Source organism: Trichosurus vulpecula, chromosome 8 (genome assembly GCF_011100635.1).
Source record: "Trichosurus vulpecula isolate mTriVul1 chromosome 8, mTriVul1.pri, whole genome shotgun sequence".
In the NCBI taxonomy this organism is placed as follows: Eukaryota; Metazoa; Chordata; class Mammalia; order Diprotodontia; family Phalangeridae; genus Trichosurus; species Trichosurus vulpecula.
Window position 1 is genome coordinate 187,938,900 of NC_050580.1, and position 16,165 is coordinate 187,955,064.

At 33.7% G+C, this 16,165-nt stretch overlaps 1 protein-coding gene across 2 annotated transcripts in view; it reads right to left on the minus strand.

Moving 5' to 3' along the window:
* Positions 1–16,165, minus strand: part of DPH6 (diphthamine biosynthesis 6) — a 475,806-nt gene that overhangs the window by 236,690 nt on the left and 222,951 nt on the right. For both annotated transcript variants that reach the window (XM_036736795.1, XM_036736794.1), the window contains exons 7-8: positions 13,418–13,512; positions 3,846–3,933 (exon numbers count right to left, since the gene is read on the minus strand). In XM_036736795.1, the coding sequence (XP_036592690.1) occupies positions 3,846–3,933; positions 13,418–13,512 (183 nt within the window). The remainder of the gene's footprint in view (positions 1–3,845; positions 3,934–13,417; positions 13,513–16,165) is intronic.

The window sequence follows — 16,165 nt, forward strand, 5'->3', positions numbered from 1 at the left end:
GTTGATGATGTAGGAATTTTCAAATATTTTCAAATAGTAATTTTAACTCTGTCTGCATATAAGATATAAGAATTATTTGACAACCATTTTGGCTATAACTTTTATTTAAATTGATTGGATTGGTAGTACTAGTAACTCTAATAATGTTTAATAAATGGACCACAGTTGATACATTCAACTGAGTGTCATGTTCAAAATGGTTCTACTTATGTGTCTAGTTATGGTGCTTAAATGATAAAATCTCTTTCACTTCTGTATCTAAGATAAAAATCAACAAGATATTCAGTATAACAAGTTGCAAAATATTTGATTTCTTGAAGAAAAAAATAACTCAGAAAGTGAAGGAAGACTAGGTTATAAGACTGAAAGAATATTTCCTAAGAATGTAAGTAAATGTTAGCAAGATATAAAACAAATTAATTTGAAGCCAAATGGTTCCAATACTTTTCTCCTCGGGGAAATTACAAGAAAAAGCAAAATATTTTCCTACCTAAATGCCAATGATGATTAGTTCCTATTAGCAAAATCTGAGCTTCATTTCCATGAGCCTTATCTCTTTAAAAATATAATGGCTTTGTCTACAATGAATTTGAAATATTATTCCTTATAACACTGCTTGAAAATCTGAAGCCTTAACAAAATCTCAAATATCTACATAAGTAGGAAAGAGCTTCTGAAGAGATAAAAGTAAAATCTTGATTCTTATGTAAAAGGTTATGCATTTTAATACAATCCTTTGCTTGATTTATGTAAAGCTTTGTGTTTTTCATTTTCCCTAGCCTGTCACATTGAAGTGATGTATGGTGCATTTTAACATCAAGTTTGCCATGAGCAATAAAGTCAGTGGCCTCAAAGAAATATTAATATATTTCTACTTTTTCCCCCTAGACTTTTTTGTTATTCAGCTTATTTAGTTTATGATCACATGTTTGACTGACATCATTTTCACACTGGCTCAAATATAAATTCTTTACTTTAAAGATACTTTAAACAACTGGAATATTTAGTAGATTAGTTTAAATGCTAATACATATGAAAATACTGTCCTAGTGACACCCAGAATTGTAGACCTTTAGATCCAGAAAGGACTTCAGAGATTATCAAATTCAATACCATCCCTTAGTAGTTGAAGAAACAGAGATACAGAAGAGGTAAAATTATTCACCTAAAGTCACATTTTGCAATAATTTTTAAAAATACTCCAATAGTACTTAAAATTTAAATATTTGGTGCTATAATCATTGTAAGTTTGCCCTTCATGGATGTGGGTCATAACACCCCCCTATGCAGACTACTTCATTACTTGCTTGACCTCTCTCAAAATATCTACTGTTTGTTTAAAATTCAAGTGTTAAGTTTCTAGGCTTCAGAAGATGAATACAACACATCACTGTGCTGTAGTAGGAAACTTTCTAGCTTGGTATGGTGTCTGTCAGAACTTCTTTTCAACAAACTTAGCCTTCAATAACCCAGAATGCCCTTCAAACCACGATGACACATTGGAGCAGAATTTTAGAGAAGGGTATCCTAACATCTCATAATGGTTATTTTTACATTCCAATTTGGTTGAAATATTTAGCAATGGCAGCTCAAAAAGAAGTAAATGAAGTGAATGCCGATGATGGATAGTATAGTGTGTTTGTTTGGCACTTTTTTAGTTATGTCTGACTCTTTGTGACCCCATTTGGGATTTTCTTGGCAAAGATACTGCAGTGCTTTGCCATTCCTTTTCCAGCTCATTTTAGAGATGAGGAAACTGAGGCAAACAGGGTTAAGTGATTTGCCCAGGGTCACACAGCTAGTAAGTGTCTGAGGCCAAATTTGAACTCAGGAAGTTGAGTCTTTCTGACTACAGGCCCAGCCCTCTATCTTGCCATAGTTATAGTATAAATATTAAAAAAAATATGTTGGGAAAATGTTTTTCTGATGAAACATATGAAGTAGAAATGACTTCAAAATATAACAATTAAGTTAGTAAGGATTGGAAGGAGATATAAATAGTGTACAATCTCAATAAAAAGGAATATCAAAGCAATTCATTGTTATTTGGGGACTAGTGTCACTAGATCTGTTCCTAAGTTTGGAATGGTAAAAGGATATTGATAAAATTTCTCATATATGAAATAACACAAAAGCTTCAAAAAAAACTCAGCCTAAATTAATTCTTTCCACATGATGCATGTAATTATTCAGAATTTTATAAAGCTGAACTTTATTATCAATTATAAGATAATAAGCAAGAATAAGTGATATTTTTCTCGTTCTACCAAGAACCTTAGAACACTTCAGAATCAAATATGAATGCAACAAAAATAATAAATCTGAAGGGTGAAATCAAGTGGAGTGAATTTCACTGGTGAAATTAAGTGGTTATCATTATACCCTCATCTTAAATGCTACTGCACAGGGATGACTGGATTCCAAAAGAGAAGACAAACTGGACAGAGAGGAGAGAAAGAATAGCATTTTGATGAAATAAAAGATAGTGATAGGAGAGAGAAATGGGAAAAGGAAAAGAGGTAATAACAAAAGAGAATCAGGAATATATGACCCTTAAGTTACAAAGGGATTGATTGATGTGAATGAAAGGTGAAGAATGAGAGGGAAAGAGATGAAGAGATTGGTGGTGCTGGTGAATACAGTACTCAATTCCACAATATGAAATTAAAGTTCCAATAAAGAACATACATGAAAATAATTTCTTCTTCAGGATGTACAAATTCCCATGTAATCCAGAAAAAAAAGATAGTGAAAATAAAAAGCTAAAAAAGGAGTAAATAAAGAGTATTCTACATAGAAATGTCAGTTGAACTAAACCATTTGCGCCAATGCATTTCAATCATTAGGCATATAATTAGTTGCAACATAGCTGTCAGTCAGGCATTGGGGATTTTGAAAATTTAAGAAACTAAATCTAAATGTGAATCTGTACCTTTAAGCATCTGGCCATTCTGTAAGCAGAAACCTGAGGGCCTGCTCAGTACAGACCTAGGTTTGCTCCGGGGGGCGGGAGGGGAAGAGGACAAATGGATAAAGTATACAGGAAATATGCCTATAGAACACTAAAATGTCTGCTTGAAAGTTGAAATACTCAGGGTGAAAGCATGGTACATGGCAAAAATGGTCTGAAGAAAAGGTGACGTGTTTTGAATTATCTGTAATAAATACTCATGGAAGCATAAACAGGAGAAACTATTGGGTTTCCAATCCCTACCAAGCAAACCATGCAGGGAAGGGAGAAGTTTCTGAAGCAGCCTTTTTTGATGCTGAAGCACAAACCCAAGACAGATCAATTCCCAGTGTGATAAATGTCTAATTGCAGCAATTTTACAGTCTTGGAACCCAAACTGAGAAAGCCCAGGGAGATAGATGGACCTGGGGCACAACTCTTGGTCATCTTCTAGGGAGAGATGGTGCATAGGAATAAATTGGCAGATACAAGAAAGGGAGAACACATTGGAGAACACATCTTTATAGACTACTATCTTTATACCTACTACTTTGGATTCTCTCTTCTCTTACCCCAACCTTTCCAAACTAGCCATGTTATGCTAACAATGTCCCCTGGTGTGCTAAGAGAAACTTGAAAGTACTAAGTTCTACTTAGAGTTGTCTTGAAGAATTTGCTCTAAACACTAAAACACAAGCTCCTCCCCACCCCCACCACCTCCGTCAACCCCAGCTCTCTCTAAACTCTTTGTTGTCCTTAACTTCTTATTTATTGATTATTTGATATCAAGTATCTGGAAAAAGTATTTAAAATAACTGAGTTCCTACCTTGCATCTGGATATTTCATTCACATGTAGATAAGTGCAAGTGCATCTACAAGACCAGAAAGGCTTACCTTTTCTTCCAAATGTAATTCTAAAAAACGAAGGTAAGCCACAGGCGCAAAGGCATCAGCTGAATGCAAAACTACTTCGGATGAGTCCCTGAAATAATGAAATGACATCGATGGAATACATTATCATGCATTTGCTAACCTTGCAGGGTGTGCTGAGGACTTCTTTCTCCTACTGACTATGGGGCTCCAACAAATCTTATGACATGCCCCTTCCCCCACTTATGATAACATCCAACATCTATTTTGTATAAATCAGTAATTGATTTGGAAATACTGAGATTTTAAATCTATATGGAGAAATGAATTTATCTTTGTAAAATAACGAGGTTAATTTAAAGTGGCCCAAACACTGAATTTCAAACTTATATTCTATTTCTTTTCACAAAGTTCGTTGGTATGGCATAAACATTAAACAATGGTGCTTTATCTTCATTACTCTTTTCATTTTGAATAATTCCTACAGTGTTTCACAGAAAATCTCAATTATCCTCCACAAAAGCAATACCAGTGATGGTTTTAAGTTCTCTATGAACTTTTCACACTGCAATATCATTGCTATTAAAATTGATTGCCTGACACTGTAATTACCACATTCAGGTAAAATGGTATGAACTGTTGGCACCATATGGATACATGTAAATTACTCAAATTTTATCAAAGTTACCCTTTAAAGCACATATGAATAACTAGCATTATGCATAAAGTCTTAATAACTAAGCATTTTTTTAAACCTTGTCTTTCCTGTAAGAGCAATTCTGGTTCACATTTCAACATAATTTTTAAAAATATATAAAAATCATTTCCCTTTCCTTAATGTTGTAGGTACCAATATTATTGTTTATATAATGCTAAGGTTATAAAAATAGTATCATAATATAAAAATCTGATATCATTTTGCTCATCACTGATGTTAAAGATTTCTTGATAGAACTTATATTAGTAAAATGCATTAGAGGCAACAGTAGAAACTCCAGACATATTGGCTCCAAAGTGTTAAATTTTAATTTTAAATTTTATGAGCAGAGTCTGCTTTCTTTCAACTCCTCACAGGTACTGAGATGGATAATATCTATTTTTGATGGTATAACTCATTAATCAAATATTACTGATGGAAGCATACTTAGTACTAAAAATATTCTTACTGTTAAAAGAAATTCTTAGAGCAGCTCCGATAAAATGAAAACAAACCAAACTGAAACAAAAATTTCTCTTCTTACATCTTGAGAGAAATAGGAAGTAAAAATAAAACAAAGCAGGCTTTCCAAGTAACTACTGTGTTAAGGTCCTATGGAGAAATATAGTACAAAGTCTGGACATGCAAGGGTTAACTTCTCTGCCAGAGTCAGATGTAAGAAGAGGCATCACTAAGAGAATTCAGGTACTTAAAACCTTCCAGGCCCTCTCTCCACACTTACCACCTGTTTCTCTGACTCTTTTCCAATGTGTAAACTTGACTACTTATATATATTTAGCTTCTCCTATACAATTCTGTAGTATTGACTGGTTTGACTTAAATGGGCTTAGCAAGCACAACTGTCTCATGGGGTTGCTTAGAGGATCAAATGAGATGGTATGTATGTATGTGTGCATGTGTGTGTATATGGGTGTAGTAGGGTGTCAATAAAGTCTTAGTGCAGTTTTAATCTTTTAACAGCTATGTATATGTCTACATACATATATGTAGTTTTGCAAACTTTAAAGAACTTAATAAAAGTTAATAACCTGACTCACACCTCCTTCTATATTCTTGACCTTAATTCCAGATTATTTACACTCATATATTTATCAATTACATTTTAATCTGGTTCTGGCTATATTACAATTTTGAGAGCTGTAGACAGTCTATTTGTGGGTTATGTGGTTGACACCTATACTTCAAGTGACTGGCAGGACTCACTTGTAAACCTATACAGATCTTGAACTAATTTATAAATTTCTCAATTTCTCTTTTTGATGTTAGGTTGCTTAGACTCTCTATTATTCTGTTAAATGGGGTATCAATTATCTAGATAAATATTCATCCATTTCATTTGTTGTCAGTTTTGATGACATATTAGTTTCTGACAAATTCCTTTATTTCTTCTATATTTGTTGTGAATTCTTATTTTGATTTTTTAACTTCCCTTTAAAAAGTTGTCTAATAATTTAATTCACCTTTTTTGATCTAAAAAACAAACCAGCCTAATTATTTGTCATTTCAATGATCTTATTTTCATTTTACTTTTTTGATTTTCAAGATTTCTATTTTTCTCTTTTGAAATTGTTGATTTCTAGTTTTTAGCATCAGCCATCCAATTCAGTGATTTTTACATTGTCTCTTTTGTTGATATATGTTTAGATATATGATGTCTGCCTAAGGACTGCTTAACCTACATCTTACAAAGGATACTATGTAGTCATTTTGTAATAATTTTTTTCTATAATTATTGAATGTTTCTATTTCTTCTTGTTTGGTCCTCTCAGTCTTTAGTACAATATTGTTTTTTTTATTACATTGTGGTCTCTAAAGGATGTGTTAAATATTTTTGGGGGTTTATGAGTGCTTTAAGTCCCAGTAAATGTAAATATTTATCAGAATATCATGGAATACTGAGAAATAGGCATATTCCTTAAGATTCCCATTCAATTTTCACCAAATGTTTACCATATCTAAATATTCAAATATTCTATTTAGAGCCTTGCTTGTTTTTAAGATAGACAAAAGCAGTCTGGTGAAGCCTAGATACCCTTTCTTAGAGTAATATTTTTGAAAGAAAAAATAAAATACGTAAGATTACAAAGAAAATCAAATACACTAAAACACAACTGTCAATATATTAAAAAAAAAAAAGCAACTTCATGGATTCTATGTTTAGAATCTCTGGTCTGGAAGGGGTTTGGCCAGGAGTGCAGCAGAGAAGAGCATTCCAGGAAAGAAGAGTCCAAATCTAGTGCAGAGAAGCCTGAACCTGCATAGGGTGTGGGAACAGGTGCCAAATGGCAGCTCTGTCACCCCTACTGAATTCTGAATAACAGATTCAGGGTGTTTTGAAGAGGGAACCTGTGCTTAGGGTTCATAGTGAGGAGTAGATGCAGATTGCATCCTGTGTACCATGCAAGAAATAAATTCAGATGCAGTGGCTGTGACCCCAGGAATGGAATGGGGTCTCAGTTCCAGGTTCTAACCCAATATGAAACTTAAAGAAGAATAATCAGGGTGGAATTCCCAGACCAAAGTGAAGCCTACAGCACTGTCACTCTGAACCAACTGAATCCAGCAGCAGTAGTGTTGCTCAAAATCCAAACTCAGGTGAGGAATTTGCAGAGTTCAGACCAGGGAGTGGAAAGCAATTAGACTTGCTCAGGATCAGACCACTTTGGGAACACTGAAAGTTGAGAGGTCCCCATTGTGATCTGTCTCTGAGAGCCTAGAATAACACAATACTCAATACCCTAGGAAAACATAAGGATCCACCCAGTCCCTTACCACTAGAAGTGAAAAAGAGATCTACCTTAATATGAATTCTGAAGTCAGGATGTAGGCTGGAAGAAAAAGTAAACAACAAAAAAAGATTCCCACCATAGAAAGTTATTATGGTGACAGAGACACTCAAGATAGAAACCCAGAAGACTTAAATGATTTCATAATATCTACAAGCAAAACTTATAAGAAAAACACAATATATGCTCTAATTCAACTAGAATTTCTAGAAGAGATAAGGCAAGTATTAAAAAAAAAGGAGAGATAAAAGACATTTTTAAAAATAAAATGAGAGTTGTAGAGGAAAAAAATTGGAAAAGAAATAAAAGCTATGGAAGAATTAGAAAGAGAACTAACAGCTTGGCACAAGAAGTACAAAACCTTGCCTAAGCAACAAATTCTCTGAAAATCAGAATGATCCAAATAGAAGCTAATGAATCCATAAGAAAAAAAAGATATTTAAAAAAATCAAAAGATTTAAAATACATAAGAAAATATAAGGTATGTAATCGCAAAAACAACTGACCTGGAAAAGAGATCAGGGAGAGATAACTTAAGAATCATTAGACTACTTGAAAGTTAGAATTAAATAAAAAGAGCCTGGACTTCATATTTCAAGAAATCATAATACAAAACCGCCCATATCTCTTAGAATCAAAGGATGAAGTGCAAATAATCTACCATCATCTCCTGAAAGAAACTCCAAAATAAAAACCTCAAAAAATATCCAAAATCCAGAGTTTCTAGGCCAAAGGAAAAAAAGTACTAGAAATAGGCAAAAAGAAAGAATTCAAGTACTGAGGAGCCATAGTCAAGATCCCATAAAGCACCATTAGCAGCTACCATTATAAACAAGAGAACTTGGAATATGATAGTTCAGAAAGTAAAGGATATAGGCTTACAATCCACCTTCTGATAGAGATTAAAGATTCAGAATGAGACTCTATGTATCTATCTATCCACATATGTGCACATGTGTAATATGCATATATGTATACATATCTAGATCCATATCTAACTGAATGATGGGGTCAAGGTAGAAATTTGTTTTGACTATACATGTTTGTAAGTGAGATTCTGTTTCATTCTCAATTGAGGGTAAGGAGGGAAGGTGGATTTTTGCTGATCTGAAAAAATGCAATTTAATTTTTTTAAAAATGAAAGATAAGACAGGTCTGGCTAGATAATTAGTCTATATGAAAAAGACATAGTCTGTATGAAAAAGATTTTCAGCTTTTAGTATATGCAAATTCTAAATGAATCAAAAGAGTAACATGACAGCCAAAAGAAAAAAAAAGAAAGAGGAAATATTCTCTTTAGCTACATTAAAGTAGACATAGTGACTAGGATGGAGGATGTAATAGTTAATGCTATAGTAAATTCATATCTTCTGTACTGTTATTTAATTAAGAAAAAGAAAAGAATCCCTTTAATACTTACATACTATGTGTTTCAGTGGAACCTTTAATCATGATGTGATCTCCCTGTTTATCTTTTTTTTAGTCAGATCTATTTTTATTTCTGTCTTTTCTGGGATCATAATTACTACTCCTACTTTTTTGTATTCTGCTGAGGCAAAGGAGGAGAACTGGACAGAGCACTGGAACTGTAGTTAAGGAGACCTGAGTTCAGATATGGCCTCAAGTCACTTCCTGGATGTGTGACTCTGGGCAAGTCACTTAATCTCCACTGGCTTCAGTTTTCTGATCTGCACAATGACAACAATAATAGCTTCTACTTTTCAGGGTTGTTGTGAGGATCAAATGAGACAATTGTAAAGCACTTGGCACAGTGTCTGGCACATAGGAAGTGCTATATAAATATTAGCATAGATATTCAAAGAATGTTTACTGTTGAATTGAATAGATGGTTAGTTTATCAAACCTTAGTTTTCTGAATTCTAACATGGAAAGACAGGAAGATATCAAATTCAGACTTGCTATAAATCCATGAATATTGATTCATAGTTTTAAAAAAGTTAAGAGTTCTACCAATTCAATAAACTCCTAACCCATACTCCACATTCCTCTCATCATTTTAAGCAAGTTTCCAACTTACTTTGTCCAGTTTAAAATCACAAATAATAATAGTTTCAGAAACATATTTGGAAAAACGAATACTTGTAAAATGTTTTTGTAACAGTAACCTGTAAAGAGTCTAGATATATCCCACAACACAAAAATTGAGAAGATATTTCCCAAATTTAAAAATGTTATAACCACTAACATTTCTACCATGATATATTTCTTTAAATTCCTCCTAGAGACTTATTTTGCCTTTGGAAATAAGATAAAAAGTTCAGGGATCTCTTTCATATCAGCTGATTATCTAAACTTCATTGAATAAAAAGGTGCATTGCTCTTATGACTTTTAAAAGATAAAAAATAAAAAGGTAAAAGGGGAACAAATAATTAAGGAATAGCCATTTGAACTTAATCATATCTTGTGAGCAGTCTATCCAGATGAGCACTAGCATGGAAAAATCCCTTCTTATCACATGCCTCAGAAACAAAACGAAAGATATTTTAGGAGCTGAAAGTGACAACACATATTAACTGACATCAAGGGAATATTCCAAAATGTTTTAGTCATAATGCTTTCATAACTTCAGAAGTCCTTCTTGTTTACAAAGAGCTTCTAACACAATTCTGGCTTTGCATCTTGAAATCTTGAAGCAGTATGTCTGCTAGACTAGTTGATTAAAAATCCCCGAACTTCCTAAAATCTGATTATTAATAAGTTTTCTAAGAAAAAGAATACCTATTTAAATTATCAACTACTCTAATATCTAAGCATGCTTTGCAAATAGTAAGGTACTCAATGTTTCTTAAATTGAATAACTGTAATCAATAGGTTCTATTGAATTTTGAAATGTTTTTTTTTCCATTCTAGATATTCTATTACAGAATACCTTTTTGATTTTTTTTTTCAGAAACACAAATATTACTGAAAACAGGAATTTGAAAATGAGTTTTTGAAGAAGGATTCTTTATTTGGCAAGAATAGCAAACAAAGGAGTTTGGAAGAAATTAGGTTTAGAGTAGACCAACATGCCATACTATCTATTAAAATTAGCTCCAGATAGATGTAAGACCTAACATAAGAAAAGAGATTGGACTTGCGATTTAATTAGTAAAAGGAATTCTTGGGTGAGAAAACTGCCCCTACTAATCCAATTGAAGTAGGTACCCCGCACAACTATGGGTAGAATGAAAATTCCTCATCAAAAAAGAGACAGCACCATATAAGATGTAAGATAATTCCAATTACCCTATATTTAATGGCTTATGCACTAACAAAATCAATGCAACTAGAATAAGAAGAGATATGGTCAAGTGGGAAAAAACATTTTCTTCAAACATATGTACAATTCACAGCCATATAAGACCAAGAGTTCACAATAAAAAATAAATAAACCTTTTCAAAGGACAGAAACATTTTGAATTACAAATTATTGATAACGATATGAAAGATTACTCCAAATTACTGGTAAAAGAAATAAAAATTAACATTGTGAAGTATCACTTCACACAACTCAAAGGGTCAGAGACGACCAAGATGTTAATGTTTAATATTAGAGTGGCTGTGGGGAGATAGGCACACTATTTTGCTGTTGAAGGTTTTGTGAATTGTTCCAAACATTCTGTTAAACAATCTGAACTATGTGGGAGAAAAGTCACTGCTGTTCATACTACTTGACTCAGAGATCTCACTCCTGGGCATAGATTTCAAGAAGGTCAAAGAGAGAAAGCAAAATAATGATAATAATATTTTTTTTTTGTTATAGCAAGAAACTGGAACCGAAGTAGTTATCCATCCATCAACTGGGGCATGGTTGACGAAACTGTTTTATTTGAATGTAATGGAATCTTATTGTGTAGTAAGAAATGATGAATATGAAGAATCTAAAGAAATATGAAAAGGGCCTGATGACCTGATATAGGATGAAGTAAGAAGAATAAGAAGCTTGATACAGACAATGACTACAAAAGCACAAGAGAAAAAAAAACGTCGACAGACAGCTAACCTCTAATTAATTGTAATGATCAATCTTGATGCAGAAGAACCAATAATGAAATACATTTTCTCTTGATAGAGAAGTGAGGGATTATGAATGTGGCATTTGGCATATGAAGCCAGATGAGGTCTATCAATTCTCTTTAAATGTTTTTCTTTGTTACAAAATAAGATTGGCAGCACTTGAGGGGAAATGATGGTGGTATAAAATCAAAATCTATCAACAGAACAAAAAACACTGCTTCTAAGAAAAAGAAAGAAAATGGTCTTCTCGTAATTATAAATGGGACCTAATATGTGATTATTTTGGTCTGTAGAACACTCACTGGTGGTTTGCTGATTGTGGAATGCAACTCTAATTTCAGAAACAACAGGGGAGGTTGTTAAATTGGTCTCATTAATGAATTCCAAGTTATGGGTTTTAGACATTACCCAACTTAAGGTATATTGGCCAAGGCACAATTATGGGGAATACGTGAACATTTTTTAGATCATAGGATCTATGAGATGAAATAAAGATTTTGTTTAGTTTTTCCTCCCCCAAATTCCTCTCAAGAAAGCAGATAGAGATCAGTAGCTAAAACCTGACATTCCAGTGTTAGCACCAGTTTGGAAATCAGCATTAACTCCTTAAGTATCTTGTGTATACTGCAAGTAAGTACACAAGGAAGTGGTAGGAGAAGATGGGAAATTATAGTATCCAGGCAACAGAAAAAATGCCAATTATTTAGCAATTTCTCTTTTTTTCTGCTACGATCTCTGCCTGGTTTGGCTAGCACCATGCTAACATATGGATTCTTCACTACACTCTAAGTTATACAAATATATTTCTGGAATCACCAAATATTATTGATTCAGTAATTATCTTCCTCAGTATCATTCATGTAACCCACTAAATTGCTGTGTTGCTAAACTGCTTCAAAAATAAACATAATACAAAAACTTAGCTCACAAAATACAACCTCTATGCAACCTCCTCTAATGAGCCAGAGCTGAATACTGTTTCCCCTCAACTTCTGCTATACTTTGCTGGTATCACTTTTATGGCACTTCTCTCATGTGTGCAAGTCTCATCTTCCCTAATTAATAAGATATGTGTTGTACATTTTTCTATCTCTATACTACCTAGGACGAAACATGGCACAGAATAGTACTTAAACAATTCAAGAAACCCCGCTTGAATGAAAAAAAATTAATCTTGACCAATGGTAAAGAAGATGCTGTGGCAATCTTTCACAAGGTGAAGAAAATTTTATTATATATTTATCTGAGACATTTTCTAAATTCTTACACAGCATTTCATGTCTTGTTAATATAATATCAGTATTTTGTTAAAAGGCATGTACAAAGGAATAACCTATTTATATTAAAAATAAACTGGAGCTGTTTAATTAGTTGGGTTTCTGAAAATCAAGTATGATTCCCACAATTCTTTCTAGGGAAAAGTATATACTTATATAAAAGGAAGCTAAGTGTTTCTCTTAATATGTGGGAAGAACTACATTACGTAGAACATGGGAAACATATCAAAATGAACAACATGCCTTCATTTCTTTATCACAATTTTGTTAACTTATAGAAAAGAAATATTACTCTGGGTATACTTGAGAAACTTAAAGCAAAGTTTACATGTGAAAACACTCCCAAGTAATTGAAGGAAAATGTTTAGTATTACCATTCCAAGTTGCTAAAGCCAAAAAGGGGGAAAAAGATGGAGTTAATGGAACCCACAGGCTACTGATGTGGCAGTTTATCAAATGTAGCTGTAATGAAAGATAAATAATACAGGCAATTCACACTTCATGGAAGGATAAAAGTGTCAGTGTGTAGGTACCAGTTTTACTGCAGGCCATAATCAGCAAGTAAACGAAAGTGCAATGTCTAAAAAGTTTATAGCGTTCTATGAAGGCCTCATCTTGTCAGGTATTGATTTAGGTATTCAGAGGACTTGGCCAGTATTAAACAAATTGAGTGTTTGTGAACTTAGAGGACATGTTCTACTTTTGCCAACAAAAGTTGCCTCAAGCTCAATGTTAAGTTGTTTCCATCACTTAAATTTAAGAAAAGAAAAGAAAATGCTGAAATGGTATCTTACACAACTACTTTCTTCTTAAATAGAGGGCAATCCAAAGTGAATGTTTCATATTCCCCACCTTCTCCACAGGCATTGACACCATACTTCTCAGATAGCTGAAAAATAAGAGAAAAAAAATTAGAAAATTTAGGATCTTATAGGGGAAAAAATCACATAACTATGTTTCTGTTATTAAGAATTATGTATTCCAAAATGAAAATTATGACTTTTTTATTTTAAAATTATTGGTTAGATTTATTTCTTTAAAAAGTCAAACTCTAGGAGATGGGGGGGAGTGGGGTGACAGAAGGGAGGGCTGACTGGAGAATGGGGCAAATCAGAATATATGCCATCTTGGACTGGGGGGGAGGATAGAAATGGGGAGAAAATCTGTAACTCAAAATCTTGTGGAAATCAATGCTGAAAACTAAAAAATATTAAATAATAAAATATGGAAATAAGAAAAGTCAAGCTCTAATACAAACTGGCACTTTTGTACTAGAAGACTCTTTAAGAAGTGCATTCTGAGTCAGAAGTTAGGCTCTTGAAAATCCATTTGGGAATGTTAGAGGTGGCTTCCAAGGGAAAAAAAAGCACCACCATAAAGAAAGCCACTCAAAAAAAAAGCAATAGCTTTTGAGCCACTGGTTTTGCTTATGCCTACTAGTTTTAATAAAGATCTCCCATTTTTAGAGAAAAATGTGACAATAGAAATAGCATGGTAAGCTTTGATTCACTATTACCATACCCCTAGGAAGATTGCTCAAAAAACAAGGCCTTAATTTAGCCCACCTGATGGCAGGTAATGTAGATTGCAGGCATCTGAGATCCACATCTCTTACATCTCTGCTTTTTCTCCCCACTCAGCTTAGTTCAGATCCTCATCACCTTTCACCTATAATTCTGCAATATCCTCTTAATTGGTATCTTTTCATTCTCTCTTCTTTTCAATGTGTCCTCCACACAGCTGCCAAACTGATATTTCTAAAACATATATCTGTCAGTCCATCCCCCTCACTGAAAAATCTTCAACAGCTTTCTCTGCCTCAAAGAAAATATGAAAACTCAGTATGCCATTTAAATCCCTTCACAACTTAGTTTCCACCTACCTCTCTAGTCTCATTTCACATTCTTCCCTTATATACACTATTTTGGGCAACGTGGCCTTTTGGGAGTTCCCTGGATACAACATTCCATCCTCTATGTCTGTGCCTTGCCTGGATGTTCCTCCAGGTCTGCAATGCACTCCCTTCTTACCTCCACAGTGAAGATTTCCTCTTTTCTTTCAAAGCACAGCTAAGCTGCCCCTTCCTACACAAGACCTTTCTAAGGAGTACTCTTCCTTTTGGAATTACATTGTAAATACTTTTTGTATTTACTTGGGTATGTTTTCTATTTCCCAGTAGCCTCCCAGTAAGATCGTTGAGAGTAGGAAATAATTCATTTTTGTACTGTGCCATCCAGAATCTAGCAAAGTGCCTATGCTGTTGGGAACCTGGAGTCAAACCCCAAAACGTTTACATATAATAATAGTGGCAGCTAGGGGACATAGTGCATAGAGGACTGGACCTGGAGTCAGGAAGAACTGAGTTCAAATCAGGACTCAGACAAGAATTAGCTGTGTGATTCTGGGCAAATCACTTAACATCTATCTGTCTGTCTCAGCTTCTTCATCTGTAAAATGAGGATTATATCACTTAGCTCTAGGGTTGTTGTGAGGATAATAGTTGTAAAGTGCTTTGCAAACCTTAAAGTACTTTATAAATGTGAGCTATTAATACTGATTCATATTTATAATTCTTTACAGTTTTGTCAAGTGAAAGCACTTCATATAGCTCATAACACAACATAATGAGGTTGCATTTAAAAAAATATCATCTGAAACACACATTCGATCTTTTATTTTAAATGGGTGGAAAAAGCTTATGAAGACTGTATAAAGACAGTGAACCTAATAACTACTTAATGAATAAAATGTATCTACTCTGAATCAAAGCAGACAAATTCTATCATTTCTGCTTCACAGGTAAGAGAGGACTTACAACTTGCCCCAGCTTCTCTGTGGCTGTATGAGGGTCCCTATCAAACAAGGCTGCCTAAGTTAACTAATCAAGTCAAACAATTGAGTTTTTCTTAGAAAAACTCCCAACAGTCAAAATGGATGTTCTGACACTGAGCAAAATAACAAAAAAATAGTAAAAAAAAATAAAATAAAAATAACCAACACAAAGACTATGAGAACTCAATTTCACGACTGGAAGGCAGTTGAACTCTATTTCTCTCTACAGCTAAGGTCACCGAGTCCTGGAAAAGTTTACTGATATGCCAGAGCACAATGTGCTATGTGAGGGGGTTGTTGCCAAGAAGCAGGCTCTGGGAAGGCTTTACAGACAAAATGGCAACTGAGTAGGACCTCAGAATCTGACTAGGAATTCAACAGAAAAAGAACAGTATAGAGAACAACTTGACTGAAAATATAAAGGTAGGAGAGCATAAAGCATGGTTAGGGAATGCCCACCCTATAGGCAGTTAGAGTTGCAGCTCTGGAACTTGAGAGGTTAAAGCTAAAATATATGTTAGAAAAATTCTTAACAAATCTTGGTGATTAAATCAGTATACTGAGTTGGGGGAATTCATATTGAAACTCAGCACTGTAAGCCTGACAATAACACTAAATAAACATATTAATTATCAAATAGTCTAGGAATAGAAAAAAGAGAAAAGTTTTCCTAAAACTCCAAAAAAATCCCAAAACATTTTACCTCAGGA